Genomic DNA, 17,360 nt, shown 5'->3' with positions numbered 1-17,360 from the left:
TTTTCCCCAATATCCAACCCCACTGCAACTTGAGACCATTGCTTCTTGTTCTGTCATCTGCCACCACTGAGAACTGCCTAGTTCCATCCTCTTTGGAACCCCCTTTCAGGTAGTTGAAGGCTGCTATCAAATCCCCTCTCACTCTTCTCTTCTGCAGACTAAATAACCCCAGTTCCCTCAGCCTCTCCTCATAAGTCATGTGCCTTAGCCCCCTAATCATTTTCGTTGTCCTCCACTGGACTCTCTCCAATTTGTCCACACCCTTTCTGTAGTGGGGGGCCCAAAACTGGATGCAATACTCCAGATGTGGCCTCACCAGTGCTCAATAGAGGGGAATAATCACTTCCCTCGATCTGCTGGCAATGCTCCTACTAATGCAGCCCAATATGCTGTTACCCTTCTTGGCAACAAGGGCACACTGCTGACTCATATCCAGCTTCTCATCCACTGTAATCCCCAGGTCCTTTTCTGCAGAACTGCCACTTAGCCAGTCGGTCCCCAGCCTGTAGCAGTGCATGGGATTCTTCCGTCCTAAGTGCAGGACTCTGCACTTGTCCTTGTTGAACCTCATCAGATTTCTTTTGGCCCAATCCTCCACTTTGTCTAGGTCACTCGGGACCCTATTGCTACCCTCCAGCGTATCTACCTCTCCCCTCAGCTTAGTGTCATCCGCAAACTTGCTGAGGGTGCAATCCATCCCATCATCCAGATCATTAATGAAGATGTTGAACAAAACCAGCCCCAGGACCGACCCGTGGGGCACTCTGCTTGATACCGGCTGCCCAATAGACATCGAGCTGTTGATCACTACCCATTGAGCCCAACAATCTAGCCAGCTTTCTATCCACCTTATAGACCATTCATCCAATCCATACTTTAACTTGCTGGCAAGTTCTATGTCCCCCTCCCTGTTCTATGAAAATCTATGAATGAAAAGTGCTATCTATGAGCCAGGTATTATTGTTCACCCTCAACTGCCCTTCCTTCACCTCTATCGTTTTCTGTCTTTGGTTTGATTGTCACAGTTCTTTGGGGACATGGATTTGCTCTTCCTATGTGTCTGCGACATTGCATCCTGTAAATAACATTGCAGAGGGAATGCATGGTTCATGCCAGGACACAGATTGCATGCACAATCCTTGTCTGTGGCTGAAAGGGGCAGGCAGTGTGCACGTTTTGGCAGGAGCTGTGTGTGTGCTGACAGGAGCAGCATGTGTGGGTTGGGGAGCTGGCAGGACTGCTTGTGTGGGGGGGCAGGGACAGGCTGTGTCTGTGTGTTGGGGGGCTGGAAGGATGTGGGGCTGGCAGGGACAGGCTGTGTGTATGTTGGTGGGGCTGGCAGGACAGTGTGTGTGTGTGTTGGGGGGGCTGGCAGGAGAGGGTGTGTGGGGCTGGCAGGGACAGGCTGTGTGTGTGTTTGGGGTGGTAGGGACAGGCCGTGTGTGTGTTACACCCACATCTCCATGGTACGCCCACAACTTGAATACTGTGTGCAGATGTGATTGCCCCATCTCAAAAAAGAGCTATTGGAATTGGAAAAGGTCCAGAAAAGGGCAACAACAATGATTAGGGGTATGGAATGGCTTCCGTATGAGGAGAGATTAATAAGACTGGGACTTTTCAGCTTGGAAAAGAGACGGCTAAGGGGAGATATGATTGAGGTCTATAAAATCATGACTGATGTAGAGAAAGTAGATAAGGAAGTGTTGTTTACTACTTCTCAGAACACAAGAACTTGGGGTCGCCAAATGAAATTAATAGGCAGCAGGTTTAAAACAAATAAAAGGAAGTATTTCTTCACACAATGCACAGTCAACCTGTGGAACTCCTTGCCAGAGGATGTTGTGAAGGCCAAGACCATAACAGAGTTCAAAAAAGAACTAGATAAATTAATGGAGGATAGGTCCATCAATGGCTATTAGCCAGGATGGGCAGGAATGGTGTCCCCTAGCCTCTGTTTGCCAGAAGCTGGGAATGGAAGACAGGGGATGGATCACTTGATGATTACCTGTTCTGTTCATTCCCTCTGGGGCACCTGGCATTGGCCACTGTTGGAAGACAGGGCTTCCAATAGTGTGTGGGGCTGGCAGAGACAGACTGTGTGTGTGCTGGGGGTGTCAGGGACAGCTGTGTGTGTGTGTTGGGGTGCTGGCAGGGACAGGCTCTGTGTGTATGTGTTGGGGTTAGGGTGACCAGATGTCCCGGTTTTATAGGGACAGTCCGGATATTTGGGGCTTTTTCTTATATAGACGTCTATTACCCCCCACCCTGTCCTGATTTTTCACACTTGCCATCTGGTGACCCTAGTTGGGGTGCTGGCAGAGACAGGCTCTGTGAATCAGGGCCGGCTCTGGCTTTTTTGCCGCCCCAAGCAAAAAACGGCCGGCCAGAGCAGGGGGGGGGGGGGAGGAGGAAAACAAACCTGCCCCCGCCGGAGCGGCGAAGGGGGCGGGGGAAGAGAACAAACCGGCTGGCCGGAGCAGCAAAGGGGGGGGGGGGACGACAAACCGGCCGGAGCAGCAAAGGGGGGGGGGCAGGAAACAAACCTGCCCCCGGCCGGGGAGGAGGGGGGAGAGAGAACAAATCGGCTGGCCGGAGCGGCGAAAGGGGGGTGGAGAACAAACCGGCTGGCCGGAGCAGCAAAGGGGGGGGAGACAAACCGCCAGCCGGAGCAGCAAAGGGGGGGGCGGGAAACAAACCTGCCCCCGGCCAGAGGGGCGGGGGAGACAACAAACCGGCCGGAGCGGCGAAGGGGGGACGACAAACCAGCCGGCCGGAGCAGCAAAGCGGGGGGGGGAGCGGGAAACAAACCTGCCCCCAGCCGGAGCGGCGGGAGGGAGAGAACAAACCGGCCGGCCGCAGCGGCAAAAGCGGGGTGGGAGAACAAACTGGCCGGCCGGAACAGCAAAGGGGGGGGAGGCGGGAAACAAACCTGCCCCCAGCCGGAGCGGCGAAGGGGGGGGGAAACAAAGTGGCCGGCCTGCCGGAGCGGCGAAAGGGGGGCGGGAAACAAACCTGCCCCCGGCCGGAGCAGCGGGGGGGGGGGGGGGGGGGAACAAACTGGCCGGCCTGCCGGAGCGGCGAAGGAAAGAAAAAAAAACAAAAACAAAAACAAACAAAAAATACCTGCGGGGCAGCGGGAGCATGGGTGTAGGGGGACTCCCGGCCCTGCAGACCCCAGGCAGCGGAGTGCGCACCCCGGCTAGTGGGGGGAGGGGGGGGAGAGAGAAGGGGGGCAGCCAGGGCTTCCTTATGCGGGGTGCTTGCCACGCAGCCCCTCCCGCTGCGCCGCCTGCCGGGAGGGCTCCGCGCTGCTCCGGTCGGCAGGCAGGGAAGGACGCGGGCTGCCCTGCCGGGCTTGCTACAGGGCGCTTCCCTCCTCCGCCCCCTACAGGGCGGCGGGAGCAGCAAACCAAAAAGAAAAAACCTGTAGGGGCGGCCAAAGCAGTGAAGCGCAAAAAAAAAAAAAAAAAAAAAAAAAAAAAATAGACGGAATGCCGCCCTTTGGAATCTGCCGCCCCAAGCACAAGCTTGCTCGGCTGGTGCCTGGAGCCGGCCCTGCTGTGAATGTGTGTGTGTTGGGGGTGTTAGGGACAGGCTGTGTGTGTGTTGGGGGTGTCAGGGACAGGGTGTGTTTGTGTGTGGGGGGGGTGTCAGGGACAGGCTGTGGGGGTGTTGGGGGGCTAGCAGGGACAGGGTGTGTGTGTTGGGGGTGTCAGGGACAGGGTGTGTGTGTTGGGGGTGTGTCAGGGACAGACTGTGTTTGTGTGTGGGGGTGTGTGTCAGGGACAGGCTGTGGGGGTGTTGGGGGTGTCAGGGACAGGGTGTGTGTGTTGGGGGGGTGTCAGGGACAGACTGTGTTTGTGTGTGTGGGGGGGTGTCAGGGACAGGCTGTGTATGTGTGGGTGCTGGGGGTGCGTCCGGGACAGGCTGTGGGGGTGTGCGTTGCCCGAAGCCCACACCTCTCCCAGGGCCTGGCACCAAATGGCCGAGGTCGGTGCCAGCCCGTTTGCAGACAGCCGTGGGGAGCCCCACCGCCCTGCCACACACCGCGCGCGGCGAGGGCGGAGCCGAGCCCCCCGGTGGGCGGGGCTGCGCGGCCACTCGGCCACCACTAGGCAAACGCGGGGGACGACCCAGCCCTCGCCTCGCCCCGCCCCGCCCCAGAGCGGCGCTCAGCTGCCGCCCACCCGCCTCCCTCACGGCGCCGCGCCGGCCGCTGGGGCTGGTAGTGCAGGGCGGCGCCCGGACCGCGGCCAGCGGCCGCCAGCGAACTACATCTCCCGGCGGGCCTGGCGGCGGCGGGCAGCGCCCCCCGCTCGGTGGAGCTTGGCAGGCCGGCTGTGTACGTGGGAGCGGAGCGGGGCATGCGGCGGGCGCCGAGATGTGGCTGAAGCCCGAGGAGGTGCTGCTGAAGAGCGCCCTCAAGCTGTGGGTGCTGGAGCGCTCCAACCGCTACTTCGTGCTGCAGCGGAGGCGAGGCTACGGGGAGGACGGCGGGGGGCTGGCAGGTGAGCGGCCCGCCCCGCCCCCGGGGGGGCGCAGTGCCGGGCCGGGAGGCCCCTGCTGCCGGGGCGGTGGCAGCCCTGGCGGGGTCGGGGCTGGGAGCCCTGTCCCGGGGGGCTCGTGGCAAGCGGTGGGGCGGGGTGGGCTGAGGGTCTGGGTCGCCCCGCGGCGGGCTGGCTGCTCGCGGGGCTGCCCGAGACCCAGCGGGGCAGAGCCGGGCACGCCCAGGGGAAGGGGGCTGACCAGCCTGCCCCAGGCATAGCTCTGGGTCCCTTCTCCTGGGGATATTGCTGGGGAAGCTGCTGCTCCTTCCCCGGCCCAGGGGTAGCAGGCCGGGGCTGGCAGTGGCAAGGCATCTGCAGAGGCGATGGGGGCTGGCAGCGACGACGGGTAACTGTTGACAGTGGGGGCGGGGCACAATTTAAAGCAGCAGTTTTCAAACTTTGGGAGCTGAGCCCCCCACCTTTGCGTTACAATTTTTGGTTGCGTGCCCCCCCCCCCCCCTACAAAAAGAGGTGAGGTGCTGCTCCTGAGTCCTGCCGTGCGGGGCCGAAGTCCAAGCCAGCTGCCATCACTGCTTCCCCCCACCTCCAGTGCTCCTCTGCCACCCCCTCCCCCAAGGGGGCCGTGCCTCCCAGTTTGAAAACCTCTGATTTAAAGATTCTGGTGCAGCGGGGTTCAGGGCAGGGCATATAAACCCTGGCAGACATTGGGGGGCACATGACCCCTCCTGTCTCCCCCCCACCAATATGACACTTCTGGATTGGCTGAGGGGGATAACAGGTCTTTGTTCTCAACATCATAAACTTCACTTTATAAAAATTTTAGGCTGTAAAATCTGATCTCTACTCATTATTATCTGTTTGTCCAACTGGGGCTCCTGGGTGCTACTGTCATGGAGCAGGTGTCCGTTGCGCTAGGTTCTGTACAAACAGAATTCCCTCCTTACTAAATTGTGGCTCCTCTTTGCTTTCCCTTCCCAGGAGAAATGCCCTGGATGTCTAGGAGGGTTTAGTTCTTGGATGCTCTGGACGAGTCACTCCTTTCTGGGTTATCCAAGGCAGTCTCCAGCTGTGGCATTGTGAATGACAGAGAGATTTTTAGAAGTGTGCACGTGAGGGTTTAATCATCTCATTGAAACCCAGTGCAGAATCCTCCATCCTGGTGGGGAAAGACTATCCGGCCTGTGAGACAATGAATCCTGACTCCAGAATGAATGTTGGTGGGTCTGGATATGCCATCCTTGTGTTGGAGACGTGGATAGGACTGGGCATACAGGTCATTTGCAGGGAAGAAAGGACGTATGAAAGGAATCATTAGTAGCCCAATAAACCTCCAAAAAGGCTGCAACAAATTTCTAAGAAATACAGAGAAAAACAGGTTTGGGTTTAGGAATCAAGGGTAATTCTAGTCATAAACACCACTGTAAAAGTGTCAGGTTGTTTAATTATGAACTCAACTCTTCCGGGAAGGACTGGTTTGAGCAGCAGCTGCTGCTTTTGCTGGGCAGTTAAGTGCTTTTCCAGGGAAGGTAAATCATGTATGTGCATTGGCTTCTCTCTCATCCTCGTTTTAAATCTGGCATCTTTGGAGACCAAAGTAAGCCCTACCCATTGTCACTCACTCGGTCTGAAGATTATCTTTCTGTATGCTGCTATTTATTTAAAAATTGTGATTGCAACAAAATGTAGAGCTGACTCCAGAATTAAAAGTTCACTCTTTTAAAGATGAATTTTCTCCACTAAATAATGTATATTTATTTATAGTTGTCCAAGTGTATGTTCTGAGCCCTTGTCTTTTCTGAAGGTGACATCTCTGTGACTAGTTCCATGTCCTTGATGATATTCATCAGTATGGAAGGACACGTGTACAAATATATTCCTACTGTCCTCCCCCTAATCCTTGTGGCATTACACAGTTGATGCCTGTCTCTTTCACCATTAGTATCATGGCAACTCTTGTTTAGAAAAATGTCATTGTTGAATGGCCAGAGGATAAAATTGCAGAATGTGCTTGAAATAAAATTTTATTTCATGAGGGTTAGGAAGAGATGGTCTATGAAATAAATGTTTGCAGTTATATATGCTTTCATAGCTATAAAATATATACTTTCAAGGTGTTAATTAACATAATTGGCTATGTTTGTCTAGTTTTTAGCTCTTTATGTTGCTGGGTGCCATACACTTAAAAGCTATACTTTATCAAACACAGTGAACATCTCCCTGGGTCAGAGTACAGTCTTGCACCACTTAGTGGCCTCCCCTAGACCACACCTTTTAAGCAGGACCCCAGTCCTACAATCAGATTTGTGTATGTGACCCCTGTGGGTCTGATTACAGGATCAGGGCACAAGTTTATAATCAGTTGGTGACATGGTTCGCTCTACATCATAGTTTGTTTCTATATGCAGCATGGTTAATACTTGCTTAGTAACTGGTAGGTGATAAGCCAAAGGCCTGTGCGGGTATTTGATTGTCTTTATGTAATCAGTCCAGTGCACATTCTTTTCCTTTCCCTTTTTCCTTACCTTTTTCTTAGATGAGACCCCTTCCTCCCCCTAATTATGCAGCATGCTTTGGAACTTGTTTGGCAGTTTCCCTTTCCTCATAGTTCCATGCATGGTAGGACATGATATGCATTGCCTTATGTGCTGCAGGTGCCAGTCTGCGTCCGCATCCTCTGTCTGTCCTGTCTGTCTGCTGTTATGGGATCGCAGCTCAGATTTTTCCAAAACACACTGTTACAGATAGAGTGGCAGATGTGAATGCAAAAACACACTTGTGATGGCAGCAAAGCTGCAAGGTATATACAGCAGTGTTTGTTGTAACTGGGATCAGATGAGAATGTCCTGACCTGGTTACAAAGATATGGCGGTACTTGTAATGCAGGCAGGACCTTATTTAGAAGAGTAGTATCCTTACAGTAGTCACACGAGAGAACTCACTGTAACAAAATACCAGTCTTTCAATGAAGAGGTAGAATGATTTATTTGCTGATATTTTTCTGGCTGTCTCAAGTGGATGCTGCTTTCCTTTCATCTTGAGGTACTTAGACACAGGGCCGGCTCCAGGCACCAGCATTCCAAGCAGGTGCTTGGGGCGGCACTCTGCAAGGGGCGGCAGTCTGTGTGTTCAGCTGCCCGCGGCGGCAATTCGGCGGCTTCTGTCTTCCGGCTGAAGACAGAAGCTGCTGCCGAATTGCCACCACTGCGGAAACGCGCGTGCCGCCCTAACGGCACACGGACTGCCCCCGCCGTCCGCGGCGGCAATTTGGCACTCTGCTTGGGGTGGCAAAAACAGTAGAGCCGGCCCTGCTTAGACAAGATGGAATAATCAGAAAAAAAGATTTTGTGGATAATATACATTGCTGGAACCAAATCCTCCCTGCTCCCTACACTAAGCCATGAGTCTCATAAGAAAGGGGGTTCCTTGGAGGTGGGGAAAGGAATTACCATTTTCCTTCAGTGTTGAACTTCTTAATGGCCATTACTGTAGTTCTGAGTCTGTAGTAGTCCTTACTGCTGTAGCCTGTTCTGTAGGAGCCATGGCTTGTTAATCCATATTGTGACCCTGCTGTCTCTTTTTCCTGGACAGTCCACAACCCCAGAAACATGGAAGGAGCGGCTGCAGATCTGGACTTATTTGCATGAGCTGTCCGTCTGTCCCTCTGTGAACATGGATTTTACCCTTAGTAATTTCACCAAAAGAAAATTGTGTTTTAAAATGTAATCATCTAGTGGGAATGAAAGGCAATGTTTTTCAGTGTCAATGCGCGTGTCTTTGATGGAATTTCTCTTAGGCTTATTCAAATGTACTTGGATATCGCTGCTTAATCTTACAGGGAGGTTTTTTTTGTTTGTTTGTTTTTTTAGCATGATCGGCAGGGCACAGGGGATGAGTGATTTGGTATGTTATAGTGGGATGGCTGCTTTTCAACACTTGATGGATGGATGCTGCTGCATTATTAAATGTATAGTAACAAAATGTAAGGTAGAAAGGATTTTACCGGCTTCTGTTTTACTAGACTGAACCTTTCAAATGGCTGGCTTGCAGCAGGTTTCCAACTGTGGTAGAAAATAGGATGAAAACTTACTATGTTAATAAGGGTCTTGTGTGATCTGTGCAGCACTTAGCCTTGGGAGTTATAAGGAAATATTGTTTTGCAATGCAGATATTTGTGTGACTGGCAGGACCACTGTTGCATGAGGTGTATGTAGTATTTAGTCTTTGTAGTGCTAAGTATATTCTGTTTTCAAGCATGTTTAAAAACAGGAGTGCAAAACACATAAATCTTGACCAGGACAAGACCAGTAGGGTATAGAGTTTTTCACTTCCTGAATCATGGGACAACTTATTCTGCTCTAGCTATGTGCGGGGCAGCACCAGCACTGTTGGAAGTGACTTCCAGCTGTTGAGAGTTATGGGAGGTGTTGTTGGACAGAGGGGGCCAAAGCAGGAGGAGCAGAGTGAGGGGGCTGGGTGTGAGGTTGGTGAGGCATGCTGGAGCAAGTCCTCAGAGGGATTACCAAAAGGTGCTATTGCAAAAATGACATGATCTAGAATCTTTCACTGTTTTATTCATTAGTGATCACTGAGAGCTTGTCCCTTGCAGCAGTATTTTAGAAGTTGGTATAGTTTGTTTTGGAGATGGTCATTAAGAATAATTGAACTACTAAGAACATTGCAAGCTGCCCTCAGCATTTATAAAATCTTAGCAGCAGAGAGAGCTGCCTGGAAGACTGCAAAACTCCTAAGTTCCACTGGGCCAGAAAGTGCTGCCACAACCAAGACCTTTTCTAGTCCTGGGAAGCTAATCATCTTCATTCTCCTGGGACCTAGTTGTTTTCCTTGATCCTTCAGGAGTTCTTAAACTCTGCAGGAGTCCTGGAGACTCTGTTCCTGTGGCACTCTGTAGGACTAGAGAGTGTCCTTGGTGTTCCAGAGCTTGTTAGTGGAACAGGAGGAGAGAGATGCAGGACCCGTAGTATCTGTGGTGCTTAAATGCTCTTCAGGGTTGAAGCTATAGTCAAGACCTTCTGTCTAATGGAGCTGCTGGTAAAGCTGCTCGTACTCATTGGTCCTGGAGCAAATACTAGTCTTCCTACCTATTTGTTTTAGGCAGAACTTCTTACTACTCCCAGTCCCAGCTTCTTACCACAAATACTTGTATATAAGCCTACTCGGTCAGCGTTTTTTAAAGCTGATTTTTATACCTAACTTGGAGTAGGGGAGACGGACTGATTTACCAGTTGGTTTATTTATGTAAATTAAGGTATTTATAAGTCCAAATACACCTGGATTTTGGCTTCTTGTATTGCCCATAGCATTATACAGACTTAAATTAAAATGTGTGTATGTAGCCAAGGGGAGCATTTCAGTACAATTTTTAGTTAATATGTGAACAAGAAAGCTCCAGAAAACAGTAAGTGGATATTATTTTACATTCACATAAATCAGAGGAGCTGAAAGGATTTGCTTAAGCTCCCCGCTTAAAATCACCTCTGAGCTGAGATAAAGTTCAGTGGCAATACATTTTTTTTGCAAAAATTATGAACATGTGAAAATAATAGGTTATAACCTAAGTCCTGAGTATATACTTGAATTGCTCAGTGTACTTAAAAAGTCATGATGTAACTTTAAGTATATTGGGCACTGCAGTATATAAATAATATAATATAGGTTATGATACATTTTCTAAGCAGTTTTTAGAAATACGACTCACTGTTTCATTACCTGTTTCAACAGAAGGTGACATGATACCAATACTCCTATAAGGAGCACTGAACTAAGTCTGACATAAAGAAGGACTTAGTAAATTCAGTTGCTGTTTGAAGGTTGGAGAAAACAGGGTCTTACAAAGTTGTAAAGTGCTATTTTTAATTGAGTTATTTAAAACTACTCTTAAATTAATCAGAATTAATCTCTCTATCTGTTACTTCACAGCAGCTTTAAAAGTCCCCTGATTTCTCATACATTCACATGGCATCTGGAGTTCTTGAGTGAGAGCAAAATTGTTGAGACAAGCTGGAGATACACAGAGCTCTTCTTCAGCACTGTGTAGCTCAAAAAAGCTTGTCTTTTTCACCAACAAAAGTTGGTCCAACAAAAGATATTACCTGACCCCCCTTGTCTCTCTAATATCCTGGGACCAAAACAGCTACAACCACACTGCATACAATGTTTATTTTAGACTATTGGGAAAGCTTGTTTCCTTTTGTTGGTGCTTCAGCAGCTAGTGCTGGCAGGCAGAGAATTTCTTATGGAAATTTTTTTGTGAAAAAATATATTTTAAGCCACTCTGCTTTTCTAGTCATGTATTCTGTTTTTGAAGTATTACTCTCCTCTCATACTTTGCCTGGGATATTTGCATGAACCAGAATCTTTGTTTTTTGAGGTTCACCTGCTTTTATTTCTTCATCTGAAGTTACACCATGATGTCACTAACAGAGGAGTGTATGCTGCTGGGAAAATTGTCATCTGAAACTGTGGATTACAGTTTCAAGTGGAAAATAAATAGAGGGAAGAGATGAACTCTGCAGCACAGATGCTCCTAAATTGGTTGCAGCTGAGAAGCACACATTGCAATTCAGCTGGGAGGGGTTGACAAAGTTGGCTTTAAGTCACCTTTGACCCTCAGCTGAATACTCGGCTGGCCGGATGCGAAACGAGTCCCTGAAATAAACTTGAGCATCCTTCTGGATGCTGAATTTGCAGTTGGCAAAAGCTATTCCATTTGCTTGTGAAGTGTCTCTTGCTCTTCCTTATTATTTACTTGTGTTATGATTGTGCCCAGAAGTCCTAGTTGGTCTTGGGGTTCTGTTGTGTTAGATTTCTAAATGGGTCCCATGACCTGAGCAAACAATATAGGGGGATTTTTCCTGAAAGGAACTGTGTGGAGATTTCCTGCCTTCTCTTTGGTTTAGGGGTTGATCTGGTCCAAAGTCAGGGAGTACAAAAATAACAGTATTAAGTAAATGATTATCAATATTGCATTACTATAGTTAACTAATGAGCACAAGGACAACTCTTAAAAGAATTTGTCTTTTGGCCACTACATTTTCTGCAGGTAAAATACATTGTTTTTAATGTTGTGCTTGTTTGCGGTACACATGCCTTTTAAATGTAAATGGGCCCTCCTTGTTCGGTTGAAACTAGAATATGTTTGTGATTCTGATCATGCACAGTACCCGAGAGAATTGTGTACAAACTACTTTCCTCTCTCTCTCTCTCTCTCTCTCTGTCTCGTCAAGTAATCCCTCTGAAAATTACTAACTTTGAGAGATCCCCTTTTAGGCCCCAGTCCTGCAGCAGAAACTTCTATATGAGTTTAACTTTACACACACAGTTAACCCCATTGAAGTCAATCAAAACAGTGACAAAACCTCCATTAACTTCAGAGCAGATCACCCAGTGTTTCTGCATAATAGATTATACCATAACTCATATCCTATCAGGGACCCAACACTCCAGCTAGTGACTGACCTGCTCCAAAATACATCACATCTTCAGGGAAGATTTTACCCAAAAATGTAGTAAGCCAATTCCAAATGCACAGTGCAATGAACATGATCAGTATTTAGGCCCAGGCTGGAAAGATTTACACGTATGGTTTACTTTATGTATGTAAGTATTCCCAATAGCAGCCATGTAATGGGAACCTGATTCATTGCCCACTAATGTCAATGGAAAGTCCTCCCTTGACTTCAGTAGAGCTGGATCAGGCCCCAGTTGTGTTGCAGTCCTACTACCTGTGGGTGAATTCCACTGCTTCTTAGAATCTCTTCTTACTTTATTCATGGAAGAGTGGTGTTTACACTCCATCCTGTGCTTGACTGTATGACTGGGAGGTTGGGCTGATCTTGATAAAGGGAAGATGAAGATTCAGAAACATAATAAAGTAGTACTTTGCCCCTCTTACTGAAAGATCTCAAAGTGCAATTCAAACAAGTTTTTCAGCTTTCTTTTAGATGGAGTTTTATGGAGTTAAGTTACTTAATCATGCAAGTAGGTCTTGGAGCTGGAAATCGTATTCAGGAGTCCTGAATGTCAGACCTGTTTTTATGCACTAAACAGAGCACCTCCTGAAACTAGAATCCTGTTTGGAATCTGTTCTTATTGTATGATTTCTGGACTTAGATAATCAAGTTCCATTAAGTTAAGAATTTATCTGATGAAACTGGATATTGAGGCATGTTTAACAAATGAGATTTATTTCCCCGCCTTTCTGGTCTTGGCTGCTTGTTGGTCGTTCATGTTTTAGTAGCACAACTGCTTATTGACTTGGCTGAACGCTCTTCCCAATACTGAAAGCTCCTAACTGATTGTTTAGAAGAGACCACTTTAGATTGCCTTTGTACAAATCATTGAACACTTTTAGACAATGTTATCTAGCAGGAGTGAGGAAACTTACCAGTTAAACTTTAGTCGTGTTACCCACCTAGGTTCATCTTAATTTTTTAAACATGAATAAAAATGCATGTACAAAGGTCTAAAACTAAAAAGCATGAAATAATATGAAAGAGCTGTATGGGATGCATAATGGTGATTCTACATTATGATTCAAAGCCTTTTTCTTGATGCTTGTATACACTACTGCATCAGAGCTTTCAGCTGACAGATAAGACTGACCATCAGAACTGTCCTAGCTGGAGGGAAGGAGATTAGAGGTAGATGGGAAGGAAAAAAGCAGCATCCTGAAACATTGCTGCGGTATTAGGTTTTCAGTGGTTTGGCTCCGTCTCGAAAGTGGTAATACAAAATACAAGAATTGATTACCATCCACTAAAAAACAGTGATTGCTGTTGTGATAATTACGCCTACAAATTTACTCTAATTGTGAGCTCAATTTTAAAAAGTGTGTGAAAGTTCATAAGATGTCGTAATAACCTATAACAAACATTGATGGGAAAAGGTCTGAGAAAAAGATGGACTAAATTAGTCTAAACAAAAGGGCTTCTAATATGGTTCAAGGACTATGCTAAAATCATGATTAGTCAAAACAGAAGATGTGGAAGTAATGAACCGAAATTGGTGTGTCAGATATTCAGTCTGATTGTTGAACGAAATAATGAGGGGATGGATTATTCCACTTGCCACTCATTTTTGAGTCCTTAAAGAAGGAGACTTTGGGGGGGAAATAGGAAAGAACAGAGCAAGCTTCACCATCATGGCTGCCACTCCCACTATCTCCTTGGACCCTGGACCTTCTTTGTCCTAATCCTGAGGGATGTCCTGACCAGATCGGTCCATAGAGAGGGATCCAGATTACATTGCTAGCTGTACCAGCTCCAGCTGAATCCCAAACACCACCTGAGATGAAGTGGGACCAGATTTTAGCAACAGAAGTAGCTCCAGCCCAACTCAACTATCTGTCTTCTCTTTTACGCAAAAGGCAGTTATTGCCATCTTTTAAACCATCTAAAAGACTCTCAAACAAGGGTGTGTTTTCTTTTTTAAGACTCTCTCCGGCTAATGGGAAAGAGAACAAGGGATGTTGTTAGAATGAAAGCCTTATTTTTTTGTACTTTATATTTCAAATGCTTAAACTCTTAGGTCTACATCCAGGCACCTAAATAGGGCCCTGATCCTGTAGACACTTATGCATGTTCTTAACTATAAACACCTATTGGGCACAGTGGCTCAGCACTTTTGGAACAGACTGCTTATTTAGGTGCCTAAATATAGATTTGGGAATCTATCGTGGCCTTTATTTTTGCTTGGCGACAAGACATCCTGTCTAATCTAGGACATACCTAACCCCTCCCCCACAAATGTCTGCTGGCTTCCAATGAACTGGAGGTTTGCCCTAGAGCTATCCAGTCCTTTAACCCTAGACCGTCATGAGAAACTGCTGCATTTCTCTTCTTACCTCCATGCTTTCCAAAGAATCTTCTTGATTTGATGGTGGTTTCAGAGTGGGTGTCTTTTGGGCATTGACTTGAGTCACTGTAGGTTTTTTTTGAACAGCTGAAACTTGGTTGCCCCTGTAACGATGCTGCCTCTGGCGGGACACAACTGAGAGGCTTAGAGAAGGGCAGTGACAGCCCAAAGCTGGGTGTCCTTTATTACTAAGGCACACCAAACCAGCCAAACAGAGAGGACTTTGGTTTTACCCCATTAACCAGAAATCATACAAGCAATTCCCTCGGATACTCCAGTTCCCTTGTATCTCCACCAGCACCGCTCCTTATGGGGATGAATGGTTATGAAAACCAATACCCCAGTAAAAGAAAAAAGGGTTCTCCTGATCCCAAAGGACCAAGCCCCAGACCCAGGTCAATATACAAGTCAAATCTTACCCACAAATCACGCTGTTGCCAATCCTTTAGAATCTAAAATCTAAAGATTTATTCATAAAAAGAAAGAAATATAGATGAGAGCTAAAATTGGTTAAATGGAATCAATTACATACAGTAATCGCAAAGTTCTTGGTTCAGGCTTTTAGCAGTGATGGAATAAACTGCAGGTTCAAATCAAGTCTCCGGAGTACATCCACAGCTTGGGTGGGTCATTCAGTCCTTTGTTCAGAGCTTCAGTCTGTAGCAAGGTTCCTCCAGAGGTAAGAAGCAGGATTGAAGACAAGATGGAGGGGTTTCCAGGGCCTTTTATATTCTCTGCCATGTGGAAGGACACCCCTTTGTTCTTACTGTGGAAAATCACAGCAGCAAGATGAAGTCTGGAGTCACATGGGCAAGTCACATGTCCATGCATGACTCAGTTCTTTACAGGGAGAGCAGCGATTGCTCACATGCTACCTTGAATGTTCCCAGGAAAACTTCTCATGTGGATTGGAGTCTCCCAAGGTTCATTGTCAGTTAAGTGTTTCTTGATTGGGCACTTAATCTGCAAATTCCTTTCTCAAGAAACTGACCAAATGCTTCACTAATGCTACTTAGAATCAAACACATTGAGATACAAGTAAATAGCCAATATTCATAATTTCAACTACAAAATTGTTACATGCATGCAGATACCATAATCATAGCCAGCAGATCATCTTTTCATAGACACCTCACTCGACAACCTTTGTATAAGATTTGGTGTAACTATAAGGCCTTGGTTGCAACAATGATCTATACGGTCACAGTTCATGTCAATAATGTCACAGCCCCTCAGCCAGTTTATGCCTGCATCCGTAATTCCCCTTTATGATAATGTTCTTCATAATGTGTTTCCTGTATCTGCTCATCTCGGGGACTGATAACATGACTGAGATCAACCCAACGTTAGTTTCTTGAACCTTAAAACCTAGTGAAACGTTGCCAGCCTTTGTAGTGGATATTGAGAATATTTTGGCATTTTGAGCAGTGCTGTTTTGTAGCAGACTATCATAAAATCACCCTTTTAAGATAAGTGCTTGCATCAGTCTTTGCAAATGGTGACTTTGCAAATATATCCTTGTGCCATGTATCATAGCTGAAAACAATGATATTGGGAGAATGGCGAGAGAGATTAACAATGAAAACATCTGCTATGTCAAGGCCAAGTGTAAAACGAGCTCAGTGTTATGAATAATTCAATAAACAAAAGCTCGTCAAACAAATATAAACATTATCTGTTTAGCATTTTAGTTCTTAATGTAGAGAGTATAAATACTGGTTTATGACAGCAGAAAATGTGAGTTTGCTCACTTACATTTTACAAAATTATTACAGTTTGCAAGATAAGATTTGTTTACTTGACATAAATTTCTTACTGATTCTTAATTGCTCTTGTTTTGTATTTTACTTTGGGAGGCTTTATCTTGATAGGAAGTGCAGCAGAATCATTTTGAAAAATTAATAGCCACTAAAAGAAAAACTTTTGGCTTGGAAGTGTGTGTTACTTAGCCATGTAATATCCCATGCTGAGTAAGGAATGCAGGATTAGAATCTGAACGTATGATGCAAAATCCTAATTTGACTCTGTTTAGTAAACTGTCTAAAACTGTATCTTAAATATAACAGGCCTTCTCATGGGGACACTAGATGCAGTCTTGGACTCTACATCAAAAGTGGCTCCATTTCGGATCCTGCATCAAACACCGGATTCTCAAGTCTACTGGTCCATTGCATGTGGTAAGTGTGATTCTTTATTAGGAGGCTAAATGGTTTTTAAAAAGTGGCAAATCTTTTCCCTAATGCCAATATACCTAAGAATGGCACGTAAACATCTGGTGGGATAATTCTCTCTCCTCCCTCAAACCCCATCAGGTTTTAACAGTAAAACTGCTCACCTACATTGAGAAAATGGAAAACCTGCCAGCAGTTTCTCATTTAGGGCCCAGTACTGCAAAATGCTGAGTAGTTGAATGGAAGTTGGAGAAAATCTACACCATGCAGGATTGGGCATTTAAAAGTCCAGCATGAAGTGTTCGATTTTTACTTCTATGGCCTGTTTTTTCTTTCCTTTTTATTAATTTAAGAATGTTTGTGGATCACAGACAATGGAGATATATACCTGCTATGCAGACAGATGATTGCAAATACTGAGTCTCATTTTGTTCCAGATATTTTGCATTTAATAAATCATGGCTTATATTCTTAGTTATTTTTATTAAATAATGAGTACAGGCTTGTACAAACAGCACTTCACTTCAACACTGAGAACTACTTATCTCTGAGATGTCACAATAAAAAGCATGCAGTGGGGGAGGTCTAGGTTGGATATTAGGAAACACTTTTTCACTAGGAGGGTGGTGAAGCACTGGAATGGGTTACCTAGGGAGGTGGTAAAATCTCCATCCTTTGAGGTTTTTAAGGCCCAGCTTGACAAAGCCCTGGCTGGGATGATTTAGTTGTTGGTCCTTCTTTGAGCAGGGGGTTGGACTAGATGACCTCCTGAGGTCTCTTCCAACCCTAATCTTCAATGATTCTA

The 17,360-nt window shown here is 46.6% G+C and overlaps 1 protein-coding gene across 1 annotated transcript in view; it reads left to right on the top strand.

Annotated features, from left to right (window-relative positions):
- Positions 1-4,384: 4,384 nt before the first annotated feature.
- The window catches only part of TBC1D8B (TBC1 domain family member 8B), a 56,271-nt gene continuing 43,295 nt past the window's right edge, over positions 4,385-17,360 (top strand). The window contains exons 1-3 of the mRNA XM_065411186.1: positions 4,385-4,503; positions 5,279-5,289; positions 16,451-16,561. Of these exons, the coding sequence (XP_065267258.1) occupies positions 4,385-4,503; positions 5,279-5,289; positions 16,451-16,561 (241 nt within the window). The remainder of the gene's footprint in view (positions 4,504-5,278; positions 5,290-16,450; positions 16,562-17,360) is intronic.

Source organism: Emys orbicularis, chromosome 9 (assembly GCF_028017835.1).
Source record: "Emys orbicularis isolate rEmyOrb1 chromosome 9, rEmyOrb1.hap1, whole genome shotgun sequence".
NCBI classification, from domain to species: Eukaryota; Metazoa; Chordata; order Testudines; family Emydidae; genus Emys; species Emys orbicularis.
The sequence above is the reverse complement of the archived record's forward strand: the minus strand, read 5'-3'. Positions and strand labels throughout refer to the sequence as shown.